At 39.2% G+C, this 23,790-nt stretch overlaps 1 protein-coding gene across 4 annotated transcripts; it reads right to left on the bottom strand.

Annotated features, from left to right (window-relative positions):
- Positions 1-540: 540 nt before the first annotated feature.
- Positions 541-21,304, bottom strand: LOC146497813 (uncharacterized). 4 transcript variants are annotated; one of them, XM_085141365.1, is made up of 41 exons: positions 19,217-21,304; positions 19,005-19,057; positions 18,809-18,883; positions 18,055-18,278; positions 17,876-17,957; positions 17,220-17,617; positions 16,120-16,672; positions 15,793-15,989; positions 15,314-15,703; positions 14,624-14,916; positions 13,243-13,508; positions 13,071-13,130; positions 12,611-12,748; positions 12,242-12,498; positions 12,053-12,137; positions 11,826-11,897; positions 11,491-11,625; positions 11,109-11,365; positions 10,933-11,017; positions 10,677-10,835; positions 10,038-10,175; positions 9,513-9,769; positions 9,342-9,426; positions 9,080-9,238; positions 8,441-8,578; positions 7,922-8,178; positions 7,747-7,831; positions 7,491-7,649; positions 6,852-6,989; positions 6,327-6,583; positions 6,151-6,235; positions 5,830-6,060; positions 5,563-5,700; positions 5,005-5,261; positions 4,757-4,841; positions 4,227-4,667; positions 3,682-3,890; positions 3,445-3,601; positions 3,009-3,367; positions 2,238-2,367; positions 541-2,108 (listed from the first exon to the last, which is right to left on the bottom strand). In XM_085141365.1, exons 1-41 carry the CDS (start codon positions 19,291-19,293, stop codon positions 1,966-1,968), a joined length of 7,764 nt encoding a protein of 2,587 aa, XP_084997491.1. In that variant the 5' UTR covers positions 19,294-21,304; the 3' UTR covers positions 541-1,965. The 4 variants fall into 4 exon arrangements, with proteins under 4 accessions (XP_084997491.1, XP_084997493.1, XP_084997492.1 ...); XM_085141367.1 differs by lacking the exon at positions 5,830-6,060; XM_085141366.1 differs by lacking the exon at positions 11,826-11,897.
- Positions 21,305-23,790: the final 2,486 nt, after the last annotated feature.

Below are 23,790 nucleotides of genomic sequence, written 5' to 3'. Positions count from 1 at the left end.
GACATCAACATGGTATTTTCACCCAGAGAACTGAGCAAAAATCCCTTGAACAGTTTGACTGGATATTTTCATTGGGTATTTTCTTTTATCCTGGAATATGTTTGTATAGGAAATTCCAATAGATCAGCAGATTCTTAAAATACTCAGACAGTCTGTCTGCACCAACAACAATGTCACATTCAAAGTCACTTAAATCTCCTTTCTTCCCTATTCTGATACTTGGTTTGAGCATTGTCACCGTGTCTCCATGTCTTCTTGCTTTCTTTGAGCTTTCGCCATGTCTACCAGGTGTGCCTAACAAAGTGGCTTGTGAGTGTACTTGTAGCTTCAGTAGGTGACAAAAATCAAGTTCATTATTGTGGGGTTTAGATATAGGCAGCGTCTGTCGCACTGAACACAATGGCTAATTGTACAAAGATTGTTGTGGGTATTACCTGTTGGTTTAGTAGTTGGAGCTGGTATTTGGGCTAGAAAAATGTAAAGATAATGGCAACAATATAAAAACATATTTATATTAAAGAAACATGTTAAATTTTAAATACATATTCTTAACATACAGTTATGACTTAATTTTTCTTGCCCAACAGGTACCAAAAGCACGAGGACTTAAATACATAGTAATGATATTACTTTCCTGCCAGTTTGAAGGTTCTTCTGCATCTGTACATTTCCAGACTGTAGCATAATGGCCTTTCATCAGCATCAGCTTAAGCACCATGATAGATATTTATAAATTCAGATCTACTCAGTCCATTCCTGAGATATGTATTCGAGCACTAGAACCAGCTAAAGGAGGCTCAGCACAGGGAAGTAAATATCATCATCTGTCACTAATAGCAGCCTCAAGCTCCAAAACGTAAAACTAGTAGTGTTAATGCTTACAAACTCAGTCTAATCTTTACTAGTTAGAATAGTCGGTGTTTTTGTTAGCTACTTAAGTGAAATCCAACAATACCAGAATTATTGACCATGCATTCACCTATATATCCAGGGACATGAACTCAAACTATCAGTAACATTAAAGAGGATCCACCTGAAAACACATCAACTAATTAAAAAAATCTAAAGGATCTAAAAGTAGGATCTACTCTTGTTAAAACAGCAGTTTGAAAGTATATATAATGTCTCAAATACATTTTTGTAGTATGAAATAATTGTTCCATAACTTTTTGAAACTGTTAAATAGTAGCCAGTAGGCATAGCTTCACTTACCATCACAGAGAAACCTTAAGAAAAGAAAAATGCACAGAACAAACACATCCATGGCTCTATGTGGTGTTGCAATACTTGAGAATAAGGATTCCACATAAACATGCCCTTATACAGATACAGACAAGCTTTTCAAGCAAGAACAATCCTATTGTTTGCTAGAAAAAAAACAATTACCTTCCTTATCCATATCATGTTACAGCTTTTGTGTTATTTGTTTTTCCCTCATTTGCGTTGGTGTTCCTGCTGTACTGCAGGTGGTTAATGGGTTGTACCTTAAAAATGTACACGTGTATGCTGCTGTAGCTAAACTTGGGACAAAATGGCTGCACACAAAGCAACACAAATGTCCTTACAGTGCAGTTTTATTAGAGTAGTAAGTTCATCAGAAACCTTCAACAATGCAGGAAGTCAAAAACACCTTATGCAAATGTGATCATTCACCACATACTTTTTAATTTTTTTATATTATCCAATGAGAATAATAGCTCAATTTACATGTAGAGTACAAAGATTATATCAAATATATGTAGAAATAATAAGAAAAAGATAAGTATCTAAACATTCATGAAAAAATAGATATGCTGATATTCAGAAAACATAGCCCTAAAAAGCTAGGTAAAGACAACACTTGCTGGCTAACGAAGAAAAGCCAAAATCATTACACTCATCTGTTCTTTTTTATCCATATGGAGTTTTATGTAACTGATAGAGGTTAAACTCATCCACATTCAAAGACAGTGTTTCATCTGGCATTCACACTCTCCAGCTCTCTCCAAACTCTTGAGTGCTTCTGGCTATGGTACCATCTGGCTTCATCCTGTCATTTTTTCTCTGAGCATCAAAGTTTCCACACAGGCCTCCCACCTTCCTTCTATAAATGTGTGGTAGAGTAATCTCTGCAGAATAAATATGAGCGTTTAATACATTGTATGAATATGGGAAACGATAAATTATTTATTAGCTTAAAGTGGAATGACATATTAAAGAAATTACATCATCTGCTTTTGATATTGTAAACTGGCTACCTGCTGAATGGTGTCCATTAAACGCCACTGACAAGCCAAAATCAGTTTGTAGGTAGATATGAGAGGAACGCTTCCAGATCTTTAGACCACCAGTCACTGAGACGGGCATTTCCGTTGGTTTTCCATCCACCTGAAGAGGAAAAAAAATCTCTCAGTGCAATTTAATATAACTGAAGTATATGTAGATGTCAATTCTGCTATTCATTCCTGTATGATTATGTTTGTTGTATGAAGAGAAACATACATTTTTGTTGTGGAAAGCTTGAGTATTAGCTGAAGTCTTTCCATTATTACCAAATACGTACAAGTTATTGAGATTCTATTAGCTTTCAGTACGTAATAGCTAATGTTAGCATGCTAGTGTGACACAATCACAAGCAAAGTACATTATAACACTTACAGTCTTATACTTGCTTAGTTTTAGTTCAGTACCCTTGCAAATTGAGATTCATAGGATTATATTACTCACACACAGACACAATAACATCTAGGCACCGGATAAACATGGAATATTGCCATTACTGTTTTTTACACATTGTCTCTTTTCCTCTGTCTTATACCTACAAATGTTAAATTGAAAAGAAAAGCGCTATCACACAGCATAATTTAGCACATATAACATCATCTCCCTTGCTACAGTTGTAACACCTTGAAAAGAAAATGTGAAGAGGAGCTAGTTATTTCCCAGACTGACTTTACAAATGTCTGTGTGTAGGTAGCATCACACTGTGCCACAGTAAAATGCTAAGAAGTTAATGTGTTAATACATACGATCAGTTTCCGATTCTTCTTGAACTCCACAGTGTGATTGTACACTCTGATCTTAAGCTCTTGTAATCTGTGGTGTTCATCATGTTCTTTGCTGTCATCGTCATCATCGTCATCATCATCATCATCATCACCTTCCCTGCTCTTCTGCTCTTCTTCACTGCTGCTGTCATTTTCATGCTGACTATCACCGCCCTGATCTAAGATGGGCGTGTTGATGCTTTCAATGTAGATGTCTGGAAGGTTGTTTGGCAAGTTGCTGGTCCTCACCAGCACATAAGAGTGTTCACCCTCAAAGTTATGCTTCATTTTATCAAATGTTTTATATTCAGGGTCCTTCTTGATCGTACACTCATCAAAGCCTGTGGGGAACAAGAAGAGCAGTTAAATAAATAGGAACAAAAGCATAGTTTAGGTACATTGCAGGCATGTAGACTACCTGTAGACTGGCAGTAATAATTGCCCTTTTCATTTTGAAGGCAGACAGCATTTCCATCACACTCATCTTCATCATCACAGTCAATCTTTCCTATTCCGTCATCCTTCTCACATTCACATTTCTGACTGCAGTGATCTGTGTACCACTGTTCATTGAACTGAAAAGACACAGACAGTCAACATACCACATGACCACATGCTCATTTTCAAAATTGTCCATATTGTCAATTTGTCTTACTTGGTGTTTGGTGCCATTCTTGTCCACACAGCCACATTGTTCCAGAGGCACACAAATCTTCATTTTCATGACAAAGCCATCATCGCACACACATCCAGGAACACAAACCTCATTGTCCCTACAATGTGGTGGGCCATTCAAGAATAAACAGGTTGGACTACATGCAGGGACACAAGTGGTATAGTGACTATACCGTGGGCAAGATGGTGCTGGGGAAGGAAAGATGTATAGAGTTGGAGAACAGATATATCCTCAGTTATAAACTTCAAATGACAGACAAACAAAATAAAAAAAAGTTTTTGTTATATATTGAAAATGTGTTTGTTAATCCCAAAAAGTTGATTCTGTTCATCTGGATGTATCATTTTCATTGGGAGCAACACTGGATGATTGAGCATGCATCAAGACATGTGCTTGTTATTGTCTTAAGCTTAGAACTGACATACATGCACAAACATAACATGACAGCTACTGTATACATTTTAGGAAACCCAGTTCAATGTTTCAATTTGTTTTTTAACTGTAGACACGCAAAAAGAACTTACTTGGTACCGTCAGGGTTGTTTGTTGCGGTCTTGGTGTTGTTGTAGATTGCGGTTTATTTGTTGTGGGCTGGGGTCCAACTGTGGTTGATGGTTGTGGCCCAGCTGTTGTTTCCGGCTTTTGTTGAGTTGTTGTTGATGGTTGTGGCCCAGCTGTTGTTTCCGGCTTTTGTTGAGTTGTTGTTGATGGTTGTGGCCCAGCTGTTATTTCCGGCTTTAGTTGAGTTGTGGTCGATGGTTGTGGCCCAGCTGTTATTTCCGGCTTTAGTTGAGTTGTGGTCGATGGTTGTGGCCCAGCTGTTGTTTCCGGCTTTAGTTGAGTTGTGGTTGATGGTTGTGGCCCAGCTGTTGATTCCGGCTTTAGTTGAGTTGTGGTCGATGGTTGTGGCCCAGCTGTTGTTTGCGGCCTTGACTGAGTTGTAGTTGTTGTTGGATTGACCAATTCTGTAACAATATTTCACAGTCCGGTCTGTCATTTAGATTGTCAGATAGTGTTTGGACTGCACAAATTATAGTTAGGACATTAGGATTACCTGCACAGTGCCCATGATAAAGTGACACATCATCTATTGCCACATCAGACTGAGTATTCGAACCTCTTCGTCCTTCAAATATAATCTAAAAGTAAAGAGGTTACTGTTACATGGCACTATACTTGTCATGGTATACAGAGTGATTAGGTTACACTTAAATTAAAAGTATTGGACTGTTATTTATTTGCAGTGCAGTTTTCCAACATCAGATAGGTCTAATAAAGAAATGTCTCTGATAGGTAACACACCTGGAAATTGTCTGTTGCTGTAATGTCCACCTGAGCCAGGTGCCACATATTTCCTTGGTCATTCTGCTTCCTCCAAACCTGATTGGCTATTCTGTTTTGGAGCAGGTAAACATGGAGGCCCATTGTGTCTGCTGAGCCGTACATATGGTACCAGAACTGCAGACACTGAGGTCCAGAGTTAGAGCACTCAGAGCTGATGAAACGCGCTGTGTCTCCATATGATGCACTGTTGGCTTCAATGTAAAGATAGTGGCCACCTGAATAGGGACATACATTTTTAGACAATAATATTGAGAATGATTCAGTAAATTACACATGTTCAAGTCATTTACATGGTTAAAACTGCTTGTTAAATTTCTTTGGTTCGACATTTTTCACATTCAACTGAAAATAAAGGGGAAAAAAAAACTACAATAAAACAAAAATAAAGAAATAACTAACGATCAAATGGCTTTAACAATGCACCTATGGTTAATAATGAACAGAAAATTAGTGTGTGGTTTACTTATTTTTTTCCTGGAAATAACTGTTTCTGGCTTGTGTCAGACAGCTAATTACCTCCTGTGGTGTGATCTGAAGATGGTCCAGTATTGATGGTAGGAGTGGAGCCACTCTGTCTTGTCCAATCAAAAGCATCAGTTATCATCTGATTCCACTGACATAAATCTTGCTCAAAATCACAGTGGATCTGACATGCTGTTAAAAAAAATAGAAAGAAATATGATTACATCATTGATACAGTCATTTTAGATATCACATAATGGATTTGTAAACCAGAATAAACTAAAATGGGAAACAAGAGCTGCTGTAAAATTATTACTATACCTGGTTGCAGAGGTGGCCGGTTATCTGGAGCTTCAGTAATATTGTTCTTATTAATTAGGTTGGTTGTTTCCTCCAATACGGGAGGGACAGTGATATTTATTATCGGTGGTTGGAAGGTAGCAGAGAGCATAGGAGGCTGTGGAGCTGCAGTGGTTTGGACAGGGACACTTGGGGGCGCTGTGGTATTAAGACCAGGTCTAGCTGGTTGTGTTGTAATTCCACCTACCAGATCTGCAACAGTTTAACAATGTTATTAAGTGTCTACATAGAAAGTTGGAAACCTGGTAAAGTATATTTTGTTTTTATATATCTTCATCTTACCTAAGCAGCGGCCCTGATAAAGCTTCAAATCATCTATGGCCACATCTGACTCATCATTGGATCCTCTGCGCCCCTCAATAATGATCTAAATGATAAAATTCAATTGAATGATATATTTGCAGGAAAATTTTTATAACTAGAAAGCAGGCCACACTCCATGGTTTGAAATAAGTCACCTGAAAAGGTGTGGTTGGTTCAATGTCCACTTGAGCCAGGTGCCACATATTTCCTTGGTCATTCTGCTTCCTCCAAATCTGATTGGCTATTCTGTTTTGGAGCAGGTAAACATGGAGGCCCATTGTATCTGCTGAGCCATACATATGGTACCAGAACTGCAGACACTGAGGTCCAGAGTCAGAGCACTCAGAGCTGATGAGACGAGCTGTGTCTCCATACGATGCACTGTTGGCTTCAATGTAAAGATAGTGGCCACCTGAACGGGGACATACAATCAGTAAGTTAAAGATATGCTTTTAGGCAATAACCTGAGAATAAAAAAGTACAGAAGTTAATTTACAAGCCATTTGCACTTGTTGCTAAAACTGCCTCTTAAAGTTTTTCATACTGAAAGGAAAAAAACAAAAAACAAAAAACAAAATACCAAACTGGCTTTAATGGTGTGAATGTTTTATTCGGGAAGTTTAACACTATATAACCTCAGTATATTAACTTTATTTGCCCTATGACATAAAGCTAATTACCTCCTGTGGTGTGATCTGTAGAAGGTCCTGTATTGATAGTAGGAGTGGAGCCACTGTTTCTTGTCCAATCAAAAGCATCTGTGATCAACTGATTCCACTGACATAAATCTTGCTCAAAATTACAGTGGAATTGGCACACTGTTCAAAAAAGAAAAAATATGATTATATAAGGCATATAATAATTCTAGACATAAAATATCCATCCATCCATTCTCTTCCTCTTATTCTTATCAGGGGTGGGGAACTGGAGCCTAACTGAGCTCCCATTGGGTGAGAAGCAGGGTACACACTGGACAGGTCACCATTATATTGCAGGGCTAATACAGACAGACAACCATTTGCACTCACATTCACACCTATAGGAAATTTACAATCACCAATTAACCTAACCCCACTAACTGCATGTCTTTGGGCTGTAGAAAGAAGCCACAGTACCCCGAGAGAACCCACACAAACATGGGGAGAACATGCAAACTGCACACAGAAAGGTGTGTTGGAGTCAAACTCATGACTTTTATGTAGTGAGTCAACGGTGCTAGCCACCACCCCACACTGCTCCACAAATAATGGATGTGTAAACTATTATCTGTTAGAGTATAAATGGGACATTGAAGTGTTACTGTGAAACTATTACTATACCTGGCTGCAGAGGTGTCCGGCTATCTATTATCGCTGGTTGGAAGGTAGTAGTGACCATAGGAGGCTGTGGAGCTGCATTGGATTCGACAGGGACACTTGGGGGCACCATGGTATTAAGATCAGGTCTAGCTGATTGTCTTGTAATTCCACCTACCAGATCTGCAACAGTTTAACAGTGTTATTAAGTGTCTGCATAGAAAGTGAGAAACACCTTTCCAAACCAATAATGGTATGTTATGATATATAAAACTTTTACCTAAGCAGCGGCCCTGATAAAGCTTCAAATCATCTATGGCCACATCTGACTCATCATTGGATCCTCTGCGCCCCTCAATAATGATCTAAATGATAAAATTCAATTGAATGATATGTTTGCAGGAAAATTTTATAACTAGAAAGCAGGCCACACTCCATGGTTTGAAATAAGTCACCTGAAAAGGTGTGGTTGGTTCAATGTCCACTTGAGCCAGGTGCCACATATTTCCTTGGTCATTCTGCTTCCTCCAAATCTGATTGGCTATTCTGTTTTGGAGCAGGTAAACATGGAGGCCCATTGTATCTGCTGAGCCATACATATGGTACCAGAACTGCAGACACTGAGGTCCAGAGTCAGAGCACATAGAGCTGATGAGACGAGCTGTGTCTCCATACGATGCACTGTTGGCTTCAATGTAAAGATAGTGGCCACCTGAACGGGGACATACAATCAGTAAGTTAAAGATATGCTTTTAGGCAATAACACTGAGAATAAAAAAGTACAGAAGTTAATTTACAAGCCATTTGCACTTGTTGCTAAAACTGCCTCTTAAAGTTTTTCATACTGAAAGGAAAAAAACAAAAAACAAAATACCAAACTGGCTTTAATGGTGTGAATGTTTTATTCGGGAAGTTTAACACTATATAACCTCAGTATATTAACTTTATTTGCCCTATATCAGAAAGCTAATTACCTCCTGTGGTGTGATCTGTAGAAGGTCCTGTATTGATAGTAGGAGTGGAGCCACTGTTTCTTGTCCAATCAAAAGCATCTGTGATCAACTGATTCCACTGACATAAATCTTGCTCAAAATTACAGTGGAATTGGCACACTGTTCAAAAAAGAAAAAATATGATTATATAAGGCATAGAATAATTCTAGACATAAAATATCCATCCATCCATTCTCTTCCTCTTATCCTTATCAGGGGTGGGGAACTGGAGCCTAACTGAGCTCCCATTGGGTGAGAAGCAGGGTACACACTGGACAGGTCACCATTATATTGCAGGGCTAATACAGACAGACAACCATTTGCACTCACATTCACACCTATAGGAAATTTACAATCACCAATTAACCTAACCCCACTAACTGCATGTCTTTGGGCTGTAGAAAGAAGCCACAGTACCCCGAGAGAACCCACACAAACATGGGGAGAACATGCAAACTGCACACAGAAAGGTGTGTTGGAGTCAAACTCATGACTTTTATGTAGTGAGTCAACGGTGCTAGCCACCACCCCACACTGCTGCACAAATAATGGATGTGTAAACTATTATCTGTTAGAGTATAAATGGGACATTGAAGTGTTACTGTGAAATTATTACTATACCTGGCTGCAGTGGTGTCCCGCTATCTATTATCGCTGGTTGGAAGGTAGTAGTGACCATAGGAGGCTGTGGAGCTGCAGTAGTTTGGACAGGGACACTTGGGGGCGCCATGGTATTAAGACCAGGTATAGCTGGTTGTGTTGTAATTCCACCTACCAGATCTGCAACAGTTTAACAATGTTATTAAGTGTCTACATAGAAGGTTGGTCACAGATTTTCAAACCTGGTAAAGTATATTTTGTTTTTTATATATCTTCATCTTACCTAAGCAGCGGCCCTGATAAAGCTTCAAATCATCTATGGCCACATCTGACTCATCATTGGATCCTCTGCGCCCCTCAATAATGATCTAAATGATAAAATTCAATTGAATGATATGTTTGCAGGATTTATAACTAGAAAGCAGGCCACACTCCATGGTTTGAAATAAGTCACCTGAAAAGGTGTGGTTGGTTCAATGTCCACTTGAGCCAGGTGCCACATATTTCCTTGGTCATTCTGCTCCCTCCAAATCTGATTGGCTATTCTGTTTTGGAGCAGGTAAACATGGAGGCCCATTGTATCTGCTGAGCCATACATATGGTACCAGAACTGCAGACACTGAGGTCCAGAGTCAGAGCACTCAGAGCTGATGAGACGAGCTGTGTCTCCATACGATGCACTGTTGGCTTCAATGTAAAGATAGTGGCCACCTGAACGGGGACATACAATCAGTAAGTTAAAGATATGCTTTTAGGCAATAACCTGAGAATAAAAAAGTACAGAAGTTAATTTACAAGCCATTTGCACTTGTTGCTAAAACTGCCTCTTAAAGTTTTTCATACTGAAAGGAAAAAAACAAAAAACAAAAACCAAAATACCAAACTGGCTTTAATGGTGTGAATGTTTTATTCGGGAAGTTTAACACTATATAACCTCAGTATATTAACTTTATTTGCCCTATGACATAAAGCTAATTACCTCCTGTGGTGTGATCTGTAGAAGGTCCTGTATTGATAGTAGGAGTGGAGCCACTGTTTCTTGTCCAATCAAAAGCATCTGTGATCAACTGATTCCACTGACATAAATCTTGCTCAAAATTACAGTGGAATTGGCACACTGTTCAAAAAAGAAAAAATATGATTATATAAGGCATATAATAATTCTAGACATAAAATATCCATCCATCCATTCTCTTCCTCTTATCCTTATCAGGGGTGGGGAACTGGAGCCTAACTGAGCTCCCATTGGGTGAGAAGCAGGGTACACACTGGACAGGTCACCATTATATTGCAGGGCTAATACAGACAGACAACCATTTGCACTCACATTCACACCTATAGGAAATTTACAATCACCAATTAACCTAACCCCACTAACTGCATGTCTTTGGGCTGTAGAAAGAAGCCACAGTACCCCGAGAGAACCCACACAAACATGGGGAGAACATGCAAACTGCACACAGAAAGGTGTGTTGGAGTCAAACTCATGACTTTTATGTAGTGAGTCAACGGTGCTAGCCACCACCCCACACTGCTGCACAAATAATGGATGTGTAAACTATTATCTGTTAGAGTATAAATGGGACATTGAAGTGTTACTGTGAAACTATTACTATACCTGGCTGCAGAGGTGTCCGGCTATCTATTATCGCTGGTTGGAAGGTAGTAGTGACCATAGGAGGCTGTGGAGCTGCATTGGATTCGACAGGGACACTTGGGGGCACCATGGTATTAAGATCAGGTCTAGCTGATTGTCTTGTAATTCCACCTACCAGATCTGCAACAGTTTAACAGTGTTATTAAGTGTCTGCATAGAAAGTGAGAAACACCTTTCCAAACCAATAATGGTATGTTATGATATATAAACCTTTTACCTAAGCAGCGGCCCTGATAAAGCTTCAAATCATCTATGGCCACATCTGACTCATCATTGGATCCTCTGCGCCCCTCAATAATGATCTAAATGATAAAATTCAATTGAATGATATGTTTGCAGGAAAAATTTTATAACTAGAAAGCAGGCCACACTCCATGGTTTGAAATAAGTCACCTGAAAAGGTGTGGTTGGTTCAATGTCCACTTGAGCCAGGTGCCACATATTTCCTTGGTCATTCTGCTTCCTCCAAATCTGATTGGCTATTCTGTTTTGGAGCAGGTAAACATGGAGGCCCATTGTATCTGCTGAGCCATACATATGGTACCAGAACTGCAGACACTGAGGTCCAGAGTCAGAGCACTCAGAGCTGATGAGACGAGCTGTGTCTCCATACGATGCACTGTTGGCTTCAATGTAAAGATAGTGGCCATCTAGAAAAGGTGATTGAAAACATTAAAGATATAATAATCTAAAGAATAACTCCACCGTTATATCATACCTTTAGATGTATTATGGTTTTATTAATTGTCAGTGTAAATTTTACATCAAATCTTACCACCAGTATGGTCAGCAGAGGGGCCCGTCATTAAAGTGGGGGTAGAACCTCTTTGCCAGGTCCAGTCAAAAGCATCTGTAATCATCTGGTTCCAGCTACAAAGGTTGCTGTCAAAGTTACAGTCAAGATTGCAGACTAAAGGGAAACATTTGGAGAAACGAAAACAGCATGAGACACGAGATATTTGCTAAACTTCCTAAAAGTGAACCCTAGTTACCATTAGAATCTGCACACTGAGTACATGAACAAGATGTCAATGTTAATTTTTAACTTATCATAAGGTTTTATGATGCAGAAACACATGGCTTGTAAAATATAACTTCCTGTGTATTTACTTTGGTGTAAGGGGAGAATTTCTGTAGTTGTAGTAGAAGGCTTAGTTCCACTTCCCAGGGCTGGAAAGCTACCTAAATAAAAACAACACTGACCTTTGGTAAACTCTGTCACATCAGTTATGCTAAAGAAGTTTATATCTTAAATGATTTACTTTCCAAACTGTTTACAACAGTATTGCATAGTTCCATATTTATTAAGCACCTACAGTTTGCTTTGGCTTTGTTACCTGAACATGAGCCAAAATGGACAGATATGTCATCTATGGCCACATCTGACTGATAATTAGAGCCTCGAATTCCTTCTATTATAATCTGAAAGGCATAAGAAGAAAATAGAATTCTAAATTAGAATATCAAGTCTTGATTTTCAGCAAGCCCTTCATACATTTCTTATGTTCATGTATTGTCAAACTCACTTGGAATGGACCAGAGACTTTGACATCAGCTCTTCCCAGATGCCATTCTGGTCCCTGGTTGTCCATCATGGACCAGAGCTTTGTTGTTTTACTGTCTTTCAGCAGGTAGATATTAAGAGCCATGGCTGTGGCTGAACCATACATATGGTACCAGTAATACAGGCAGAGTGGTCCGTTAAAATTACACGCCGAGCTCATCAAACGGGCAGAGTCTCCACGAGTTACACTGTCTCCCTCAAGGTACATGTAGAAACCAGCTATGGAAAAGTTGAAAATTACACATTAAGTATGAACAATGTTATGTAACCAACCAAAATAGACCCCAATCTCTAAAAAGGAAAAACAACAGAAGTAACAGACTGGTTTTACCTCCAGTGGTGTGGTCTTGGTTTGGACCTGTTAAATTTGTTGGTGTGGGTCCAGAGTGTTTTGTCCAATCAAAAGTGTCCTGCATAAGCTGCTCCCACCCACACAGATCTTTTTCAAAATTGCAGTTCAAGGGACAAACTATAGAAAGCAAAATGTAAATAATGGATGAAACAAACAAACAATGGAAATGCTGATTTACGAGTTAATAATAATTTCTGAGATACAGTGCTTTTAAACTTTGAAAAAACTTTAATATCCCATCTAATGTGTCGAAAGTTATACCTCAGATCAGCAAAAGAACTAAAATATATTTACTTTTCTATTAAATATTGGCACATATAAAGCAAGCAAGCTTATTAGCTAAACTAATATTTGTTTTGAAATTATTATTTGTAAACTGTATCACGTCACTTATTCAAACCAGTCCACAATAAACTTTTTAAACTGTGAATGCTCTTACAAGTTTGATCTGGTGTTGGAGAAGCAGTTGTTGGAGGAGCTGTTGAGGTAGAAAGGCCTTCTGAAATTGGATGAAAACACACACAGTTAACACAACCTATCTAGACATCCTACTGTATATTTACTTGTATGATAATAACAATGTCATCCTCATATTTGATGCAAATACCCACCACAGGCTGTGCCAGTCTGCCAGTTTGGAAGTTCAACTCCTGAAACCTGGCATGCTGTTGCATAGGACTTCAGAGATTCACAGAGTGTGTGTTGGTCGCCGCTCGTAGCACAGTAGTCATACACACAACTATTGAGGTAGATGCTTGGGTGAATGTGTTCATGACAGGGCATGAAACCACTGCCAAACAGCACTGAACACTCATTGTAGGCTGTATCCTTCTCATCCTTGTCACAGAGTCTTGGATTGTTTGGACGAGCTAAACATCTGAGAAAATTTAGATAAACAGAGATTAGTTACTTCTAGATTATACTGTACATGGGCGTAACTTTGTGCTGAACATTGAGGGGGTCAAGACCTCTATCTAAATAAATAAATAAATCTGGGTAAACTCCCAGATGATTAAACATGCAACTATCTTGCTGGTAATAACTGAAATGAATAAAGAAAATCAACAGCCTATCTATGCAAGATAATTCATAATTTTATTGGGGGGGGGGGGGGTATATTAGCTGGGTCTGGTTATTGGGAGGGGGGGTCATAACCCCCCTAGAAATTACGCCCCTGATACTGTGTAAAACATGTTGATGTAATTTTAAATAAATTACGATGCATAAAGAAAAATATATGCTAGTGTGTGTGAGCTTAGTACATTGGTTAGCCAAGGCACCAAGTTGTATTCACTCAAAAAAACAACTTTTCACCCTTAATATGCATGATGCGACCATGAAGAAGCTGAAACATATAAAACCAAAGGTTTATTTATTTAATCTTCAAGGAAAATGTGCTTTGTATAAACTGAATATATACAAATCAAGTCAATTTAATTTGACCAGATTCATTTCAACATTTTACATGGAACATTTACATAATATGTAATTTAATTATTTAAAGTCAGCAGTTTCTGAAGAAATACGTGCTCCCTGCAGTTGTCTGACAAGCTGAGCAGATTTTTAGATGTTGGCTTGAAATAAAATACCTCCCTCTGTTGTGACTGAACTGCAAATCCTGCATGTGTGTCTATTTCATGATTTGCCGTGATAGCAGGTTGTGAATGTAATGTAATAACCCCCACCCTGCCACAAAGACACTCAGAACCTGCTTAGATTACTAACATACAACAACAATGCTGGCATGCTCAGGCTTAGCAGGTGATGTTCACTGATTTTACTAAACATGTTATGTTGATTATTAGTATGAAAGAAAAAGCACAATTCAGGCTCATTGGAGTGAAACCACTGCCACTCTGCTGGTGCTAAAAAATGCAGTCATTTGACTAGCTTTTGTTTTTTTCAATACTATGCTGGTATATTTAGGTACAGAAGTGCCATACTGGTACCCAAATGTTTGCTGTTACTGTGTACAGTATTAAAATAACTCACTCAGAGTTGTTTGGGACCCTCCAGCTGTCACCAAACTCAAACGCTTCTGACACGTTTTGGCCTCCTGGAGTTACAAAGTCATCGTCCTGGTATCCAGAATAAGTACCACACAGTCCACACAGTTCATATTTGTAGTGCTCATCCACCTGCAGAAACAGTCTGTTCTCTCCATCTATCTGCATTTTGAGGCCAAATGTTGTCTCCAAGATGATATGATTATTCTTCACATACACCCATACTGAGCCATATGTCCCGCTGGTGGAATACGGCAGTTGGACTTGCTTATAACTGACCTGAAGAAAGGACAGTCTTTTAATAATTGAACTTATTTTGCATGTTGTTTTACATACAGTAGAAATAATATTTTCTTGAAATAGTTAGTTAGGTTAGTGCTACCAGTGACCTACTAACTAACTAAAGTATAGCCGTTTAGCTTGCTTAAGTTCCAGGTTGTAAACAGCTGACTTCCTCTAACGATCTGACACAACAGTAACTGACCTCTAAAAACGTGAAAGTCACCTGCCACTGTGATTAATGAATTACAGGAGATAATGCAGAACAAAAGAAGTCCTTGTGCAGTAAAATGTAAGCTGTAAATAATCCCAGATCACTGTTCTTGAAAACAGCCCTGTCGAATTTAAAGGGGAAGAAATGTTTTCAGTGGTGTTAAAGAGAGAATTGCTTTCTTACATAGACCTCTCTGCTTTGATTCAAGATGAGATACAGATCCTCGACTTGGAGAGCCACGGCTTGAAGCTTGGATCTGGTGAAGTTCTGAAGGGGGGGATGGGTGTTGTGTCCAGATACTGTGAACTGGACTGAGCCTCCTCCACCACATGTGGTGGTCAATATGTAACTGCATCCCCCTTGAAAGTCATATGCCAGACCGTCAAAGGTGATGTAGTGTGGATCACCGTACACACTGCAGGTGGTGGGTTTGAAAAGGAAGCAGCCTTTGACCCCATCTTTAACCTTACAGACTTCATTGTCTGCACATTGAATTTGAGTGCACTGCATATTGTTATTACCCATACACTGACACTGTTGCACACAATCTCCTTCCACCAGTGTTTCTCCTTTCTGCAGGCAGAACAGAGTTGTGTGAATAAATTACTGTGAAATTGAATATGTGAATAAGAAATTGTGTTGTGTTCATTTACCTCACTTACCTCATAGTGTTTTCCATTATACCAGCACCCGCAGTCTTCTGCTGGGACACACTTTTCCCCACTGAGTTTGAAGCCAGAATCACATTCACATCTTGCCTCACAGCTTCCACAGGAGCCAGCTATATCCAGGCTGGAGCACACCTCGGGACAGCCATCAGCACACGAGTTATAGTGGCTGTTCTCACCACACTGTATGGCTGAGGGGATCCGAGAAAAAGACAGGAAAGAGTGCATGACCTTAACTGTTATCAGTTATTATTTGCCACTGTGCGCTCTATTTTGAAAAGGAGGAAGAAAACAAAAGCAGGATTTAATAACGCAACATACGGCAGATTGTGGAGTTCCTCAACGTGGGTACTGCAATACCAGCTTTATTGCAGATATCAATATAGACCTGTAGCGTCTCACATAGCACGGCTTGGTCACCATGAGTAGAACACATGCCAAACACGCAGCCTCTGATATAGCTGTCTGCCCCTACAACTGATAAGCAGTCAGCAAAGGGACCAGTAGTAGAGAATAAGCCTCCACAGTACAGCTCACTGGCATACTCTGCCTCCTCCAGTGGGTCACACTGAGGGAATAAAATGGTTTCACAGGAAGAGGCAGTTTTCCCAGTCTGCCAGCTTTCAGCCAAAGCTGTTGCGTTTTGTGCATCGAGGTTCCTAAAGTCATCTTCTTTGAGGTGGTTAAAGTTACCACACATGCCACAGACTTTATCAGAATAGGTTGATGGGAGGGTGACGTGGACCACACCAGTGCTGTCAAATAAGACTGTAAGACCAAAAGTGGTTGCCAGCACAATAGTGGTAGGGGTGCTCCTGATGTTGACAGTGTCACTGTTAAGGCTTAGTGGAAGCTTTCTCCAGACCCCATTAATCTGAAAAACAGTGTTAGTTTAGCCTTTTTTTTTTTTTTTATCAGTTGCCATAAACAATATGGACTTATTGCATTTGAAAGTTTATATAAAAGAAGGCATTTAGAAGATAGCTGTGCCTATAAAGGCCAATATGACCTATTAGTCCTTTGCCAGTGGCAATAAAATCTGCCCTTTATGCATTTATGGGAATCGCTGGATTTGGTGCTTTACTTGGCTCAGTGGTCATTACTTCATAATGGCAAGGCAAAAGGAAGTGCAGTTGTATGAACAGTAGTTATGGATTATGAAGTTTACAGAGCAGTATAAAACAGAAAATGTGAATACATAATACTATATTTTTATTAGGAAAATAGCTGTTAGCAAACACAATATTCATTCAGTAGTTGACAGTGGCTTTGTTTACAAAATACTGACTTCCTTAGCAATGTAGAATACTCAAATTGTCTTCATATGTATGTGTCAGAAATGTACTCTTCAGTGTTTGAAGGCTGGGATAATTAGTAATTAACTGTGCCATAAATGTCTTCCATACATATAAGTAACTCACCACAACCCGGTCTGTTTGGCTTTTCAGCAGAGACACCCTGTAAATCCTCATGTTAATATTGATCTTCTGGACCTCTGGCAGAGATGTGTTATCATTCTGCTCATTGACCACTTCCACAGTGAACATGGGCAGGGTTTCAGTGGGTGAGCAGGTCTTAGCCAGAACATAAGTGCAGGCGGTCGTGAAGCGGAACAATACTCCATCAAAAGTGCTGCCATCTGCGTGACTGTGTATAGTGCACATCCCAAAGGTCGAAGTCCCATTGGGGCCTCTTCTTTGAGGACCACAGAGTTGGCCTTCAGGGCAGTGGGAGGGAAAGCAGGAGAGCTGGCCAGCAGAACAGAGGCAGCGGGTGGTCTCATCTGTCCATAACTCTGCGTTCGATTCACACTGTCGTCCTGTTGGGGTGACCATATTAACAGCTTATCGACACCTATGTAGGATTGATAACATTAAAAAACTGTATTCAGTTTTAATACTGTAGTTCAGAATATTTTCTAAAACATCCTCATCAAAAAATGTCTTTGTGACAATTCTTAAGACACGTCTTCTGTTTTTATGTACCGCACAAAGGTTATTATGAATACAGTTCAACCTTTTAATTGATTTGTGGCACTAGAGCTGTTGTTGAGAAGTTTAATTTGGTAAATACTTACCACAGGAGCCTTTTCTTACACCTATCTGTTTAAATGTGATCTCTTTCTCTATGGACAATCCTTGAACCACTTCAAACACAACCTAATATATAAAAAAGGTAATTTATTTAAGGCCATGCTATAGAATATTTATATTATGACAGTACAGTTCTAATGTGTGCTGCAATGTTTTATTTTACCCGAGTCCTGGACTCAGTGATGTTCAGGGGCAAAAACGCTTGCCTCCATGCATTCTGAGGGAGAGCAGGAGAGGTCCAGATTTCTACTGAACCAACGCTGTTTTTTAGCAAGACACGAAGTTCAGACCCATTAGCGGCAACTGGGACAAGGTACCAGAACTCTAGACAAGCCTGGCCCTCAATCCCTAGTGGACCACTCTCTGAAACATTCACTGCAAAATCCCCTGGAGGAGAAAAAGACAAAAAAGAAAACTTAATATGCTACATATTTTAAATGCTGATATATGCTGATAATATATATTTAACAGAAACAGCTCTTCATCTTTGTTCTTGTAATTAAACAAGTACTGCCTTGTACTTAACATCTGCTGTGACAGAGCTGTAGTTGTAGAAGATGTCTGTTTGTGTTGCTGTAGCTACTAAATTTGAATCTCATGTGTAGGCTCTCTGTTTGAGTGCTCCCAGGAAAATACCAGGTTGTAAAAGAATATAGCCTATTTCAGATCAATTTGTGATAATGTGGTGAGACACGAATACAATCACAGCCTGTGTGTAAATTAAAACAGAACTGTGGATGGATGTTCCAGATATTTCGCCAAAGGTTGCGACAAAATTAAAGGTTAATTAATTCATTCAACTTATCTCTCAGAGCCAGAGTGAACCCAGAACTGTAAATTGGCTTGATGACTTCAAAAAGCACATGTTTAGTTTTCAGTTCAGGCTACTGTTTTCTATTAAATATAATTGTCTTCACCTGCTCCTTTTTCACTCGCCGGCCACTCACAGTTCAGATTGGCATGTCTGTCATCAAAACACTGTATAACGTATTCTAAAGGAAACGAAAGTGAAATACATCATTATGTACAACATGTTTGATTTGAGTTCTTATCGAAAGCAGGTCAGGTAATTATGAAATTCTTAAAGGTCTTAGTAACTGCGCTACATCGTACCTGAATGTGCCCTCCACTCCGGTAAAGTAACTAATAGGAAATCATTTTCAGCTCTGAAATAGGAAATCAATGACGAATAATCAATGTAACAAAATAAAGGACTGAGTTAAAAACTTGACTAAAAACTTCCTTTGTTTTAATTTAAATAAACTAAACTAAAATATTATTAATCACAGATAAACTAAAAAAAATAAAATGATCTTGAAACCCACCTGCACTGAGTCCCTGTCTGAGTTAGAAAGAGAACAGCCACTGTGACCACCAAATCTGTACGTATTCCTCCAAGCATAGCTGATCCTTTAATAGCAACCTCTCGGCTGCTCTCCTGTTGCTAAAACTCTTTTTCTCTTTGATGAGTTGAAGAATGAATGATGAGCAGTAACTGCTGTTAAGCCTTTTGGTGGAAGCACAGCTTAAGCGACTGTTTGAATGCGAGCGCAAGCTGTAGTTTTTGTCTTGTTCTCAAAATAGAGCTTTGGGTTTAGGTATTTATCCCTTTTGCTATAACCACCTGACCAGGTAACCTTAGCAGTGGGAGGAGAAAGAGGACAGCGGGGCATCAAGGCATGAAATGGGTTGGACTAGCATAAAAATGTTGTAAAGGTGACGACAACCCTACCGCTATTTTGGTAAACAGCGCTAAGTGAGGTCAAGGTTTAGTGTTGCTATGCCATAAAAGATTCTAGAGCAAGGTAAGTGCACATAGACATACGCTTACAAAAACATAAATGACATAAACTTAAAAAAGAAACAATTAGTTTTAGAAATGACTGTTTAGATAGTGCTGATACATAGTATAGTTTATAAGTGTGTTAGAAAAAGTTGAGGTGATGTGGAAGAATACAACAAATTTAATAAAGCACAGCTTGTATAATAAGCTATTATGTAATTGGACCCAGATAAGCAACATAGCAGAACAAAGTTTCAAAAATGCAACCAAGTAGGACAGGAACACCGAGTCTAGATGCTGGTTAAGTTGGAGATACAGCTGGAGACACTGATGAGGTTCTCTAAGGGATTAGGTGGAGATGGGGAGAAGGTGGGTCACACAAATGAGAGTCTGAAAAGTGGAATAACAGAATAGCACTGAGATTTAAAACACAGGGAACAGAGTCAGATTGGCTCTCAGAAGGCACACAAGAAAATTATTGGATCAGCGTGATTGAGAGAAGTTTGAATTGAGCGACTTGAGCCTTTCTCAGCTGTCACAGGCCTGGATTCACCCTGGAACTGTGGCCAGTCCATTACAGAGCTAACACAGAGAGACAATTAGCTACACTCTGCCACATCCACATCTACACACACACTTGCTTACATTCAGAGATGGAATTTCATCTCTGAATGTAAAGCATTCCCACATTAAGCTTAACAACCGATTTATGGAGCGACTGTTCTTCTTGCTGCTACTTCAATCGTGAAACTGATCAATGATCTGTCATGAACGGCTGTGTGCAGGCAGGAAAAGGACCCAAAGTGCAGACTCCAGAGACAGAAAGTAACTCAAAACACAACTTTAATGCTAAACTCAAAAGGGTAACAAAACTAGAAATACAAAAGTAGCTTGTGCAGACAGAACACACAGCAAGATGAGGGTAGATCACGACACAGACACAGAGAAACACAGGGCTTAAATACACAGAGGGAGCAATCAGGGAATGGGTAGCAGGAGGGAAACACAGCTGGGGCAAATCAGGCCTAACGAGACAAAGGAAGCAAAACCAGACGCATTTACATGAGACAGACTTTCAAAGTAAAGCAGGAAACATAACACAGAGACGCAAACTTGACAAGGGGATACAGCTGACAGGGGAGACAGAGCAACTAGAGAACACAGAGACATAAACCATAAGACAGAACTCTAACAAAGAAACCAAAGACTAGAAATGATAAATAACTCAAAAACCCTGGGTCAACAACCCAGGCATCCTAACATGATCAGCTGATCGGCTTTTCTGTCGGGAGTCTGTCTCTCTTCTTTGTTTTTGGCTCACTTCCCGCCAGAAAGAGGAAACCAGCGGCTGAACAACAGCAGCACGTTTAACCTTGATAAGCTGTTGTTAGAATTTATTTAATATTACTTTCTTCACCAGGATCCTTTTCTACGTAGCTGACGGCTGGTAACTGTGCAGGGGCGGATCTAGCAAAGTTTAGCCAGGGGGGCCGATAGGGCATGAACAGGGAAAAGGGGGCACAAAGACATCCTTTTCTTTCTTATTCTCATTTAAAATGTCTAGCTTTTAATAAATAATTATCTGAATCTTACACCCAAAGTTTTAATCTTATGTAAAATACATAGAAGTCCAGTTACTGTATATAGTAATTGTTAAGTCTAATATTGTTAAGTCTAGTAAGCTATAGTACTTTTTCCTATGGGAAGATACTATCTGTGCAGTCTGCAATTATGTAGAAGAAAGATGTTGAATCTATTGAATTATTCTTGAAAAATAATTTATTTCTGTGCATTTTTTTCACACTGCATCAAATTAAAGTTGATTACGTCGATTAAGCATCATGAGGTGGAGGGTGGGGGGTGGTTCCCTATTTTTTTTTTTTTTTTGCTGGGAGTTTGCAACCCTATTAGTTAGGTTGCTTAATATTTCTGCTAAGTACTCTTTAAAATACCAGAATAGGAAGGATGGTGTAGGTTTAAGTTTATTAGATTGATCAGTATTGCTGAACTATGAAATATTTTGGGTGCAGTGTATTTTTTACATACAGGTATAACAGAATAGCTTTAGTGTTGTTGTTTATTTAAACTTGAGTATGAACTTATACAAAATGCAGCAACATATTTAAAAAACAGTTTTATTGATTAAAAAACACTATATCGGATTCATATCGGTATCGGCTAATATCCAAATTTATGATATTGGTATCGGACATAAAAAAAGTGGTCTCGTGCCATCTCTACTATAGAGTGCCTTGTTTATGGCTAGAATTTGATCTGATGACTACTGGGTGTACATTGCATGTTTGAACTGAATGCCCTCCTATGGCCAGGTGTGTTTTGCATACTTGGTTGCTGCAGAGATAAGAGATCAGATGAAAGATCACAGGTGATCCAGAATGCTGAAGCGAGAGTACTAAAAGGGACTAGAAAGAGAAAGCATATTTCTCCCAACTTAGCTTCCCCTCAGTGGCTTGCTATTAAATCTGGAATGAAATTTCTTCCTGTTAAAAAGCAGCTTTTCCTTCCCACTTTCACCAGATACTTGCTCACAGGTGGATCTGATTGTTGGGGTTTCCATAAATTTAAATTTAGAATCACCTGGAAGACACCGACAGGGACAGCATGCAAACTCCCCAGAAAAGTCCCCAGCCAGCTAGGGCTACAGTAATGAGTCACTGCTGTCCTCAGGTGTGAACCACAAACCAAACAAACTAATTTGAAATTGATGTGGAAAGATCGCGAGTGCTTATGTAAAGGTTTAATGGGTTTCAAGGCTGTAAAATGAAAAATGTTGAGTTCACTCAAAAAGTTTTAACATCCCATTGGATTGTGGGTAACAATTGATAGTCTAAGCGGAAACTCCAGTAATAAGTCTTAAATTACTTAGTCAGGCTATATAGGATTGGAAATAAAAATCAGAGTCGAGCATAGCGTTACTTTCTGTTGGTAATTATCATTCCAGGCAACATGTCTGTATATAGATGGAATCGTTTTTGATCAAAAAGCAGCAGGATCATTGTAACTGATCCCTGTTGCTGAGCCTTTTGTATTGATAATCTCTGCATGCTGTCTTATGCTGTCGGCCAAATTAAACACTTAAAGGCAAGCTTGCATTATTGAAAGATGATTACCTTATTCAGCAAAGGAACAGAAGAGGTGTGCACTAGGGCTGGGCTATATCATACCGTACATGGTAATACCGGTGTAATGTTGGGCAACGATAAGAAAATGAAATATCGCGATAGAATATGGGTAAAACGCACATGGCAGAGACGCAGAATGAGAAGAGTGAAAGTGGATCGTTGAATGAAATGGATGAACCAGAATTGGTTTGTAAAAATGCTGCAACTTCGGGGGTGTGGAACTGGTTTGGCTTTGGTCCGTCAGATACACAACAAAGCACTATTTTTGGTAGAGCATGCTAGCGGGCCGTCGTTATTACCGTGTTTTTTGGAAAATACGGCACACTTAAAATCAATTATTTGATTTTTCTGAAAATCGACAGTGCCCCTTATAATCCTGTGTGCCTTATGTATGAATTCTGGTTGTGTTTACTGACCTGGAAACGATTTTATGTGGTACACGGTGCTCGAAAATCTGTCAAATGTTTTAGTACGACTTTGCTAAGCTACGAAGCCGCACCGCTTGATGGATTGTCGGAGCATTACGGCTATCGTAGGCTGGAGCCTCGCGGAGTAATACGTACTGTGCTTCAACATAATATTACCGTATTGTGTGTGTATAACCTCTTTTTAAGTTTTGTGGATATTATACATGGTTATGCTGAGGATATTTTGGCCAATTTCCACTGGTAATGCCTTTTGGTTAAACTGTCAGCAAGGAATTTGCATTTGCACTGTTAATTTTTTTATATAACTTTAATGCACATAAAAAAGCTGCTTGTTTAAGTGAAAATACATTGATGTTTTTTTTGCACTAATAAAGTTGAAGAGTTGTAAAATATTTTGTCTAGTGTCAATTATATCGTCAGTTATATCGTTATCGCAAATTTTCAAATGTATATTGTGATAAATATTTTTGGTCATATCGCCCTGCTCTAGTGTGCACACTTTCAGGCGTCTCTTTCACAAATGCCCTGTGTTCACACCGCGATAG

Source organism: Neolamprologus multifasciatus, chromosome 18, assembly GCF_963576455.1.
Source record: "Neolamprologus multifasciatus chromosome 18, fNeoMul1.2, whole genome shotgun sequence".
Classification (NCBI taxonomy): domain Eukaryota; kingdom Metazoa; phylum Chordata; class Actinopteri; order Cichliformes; family Cichlidae; genus Neolamprologus; species Neolamprologus multifasciatus.
Note: the sequence above shows the minus strand (reverse complement) of the source record. Positions and strands in the feature narration are given on the sequence as shown.

Coding starts and splice junctions, on each gene's coding strand:
- LOC146497813 (XM_085141365.1), bottom strand. CDS start 19,293: ATGCTTGGAGGAATACGTACAGATTTGGTGGTCACAGTGGCTGTTCTC. Junction 12,138..12,241: donor AAGTCTCTGGTCCATTCCAA/GTGAGTTTGACA, acceptor TATGCCTTTCAG/ATTATAATAGAAGGAATTCG. Junction 4,668..4,756: donor TTATCATGGGCACTGTGCAG/GTAATCCTAATG, acceptor ATATTGTTACAG/AATTGGTCAATCCAACAACA.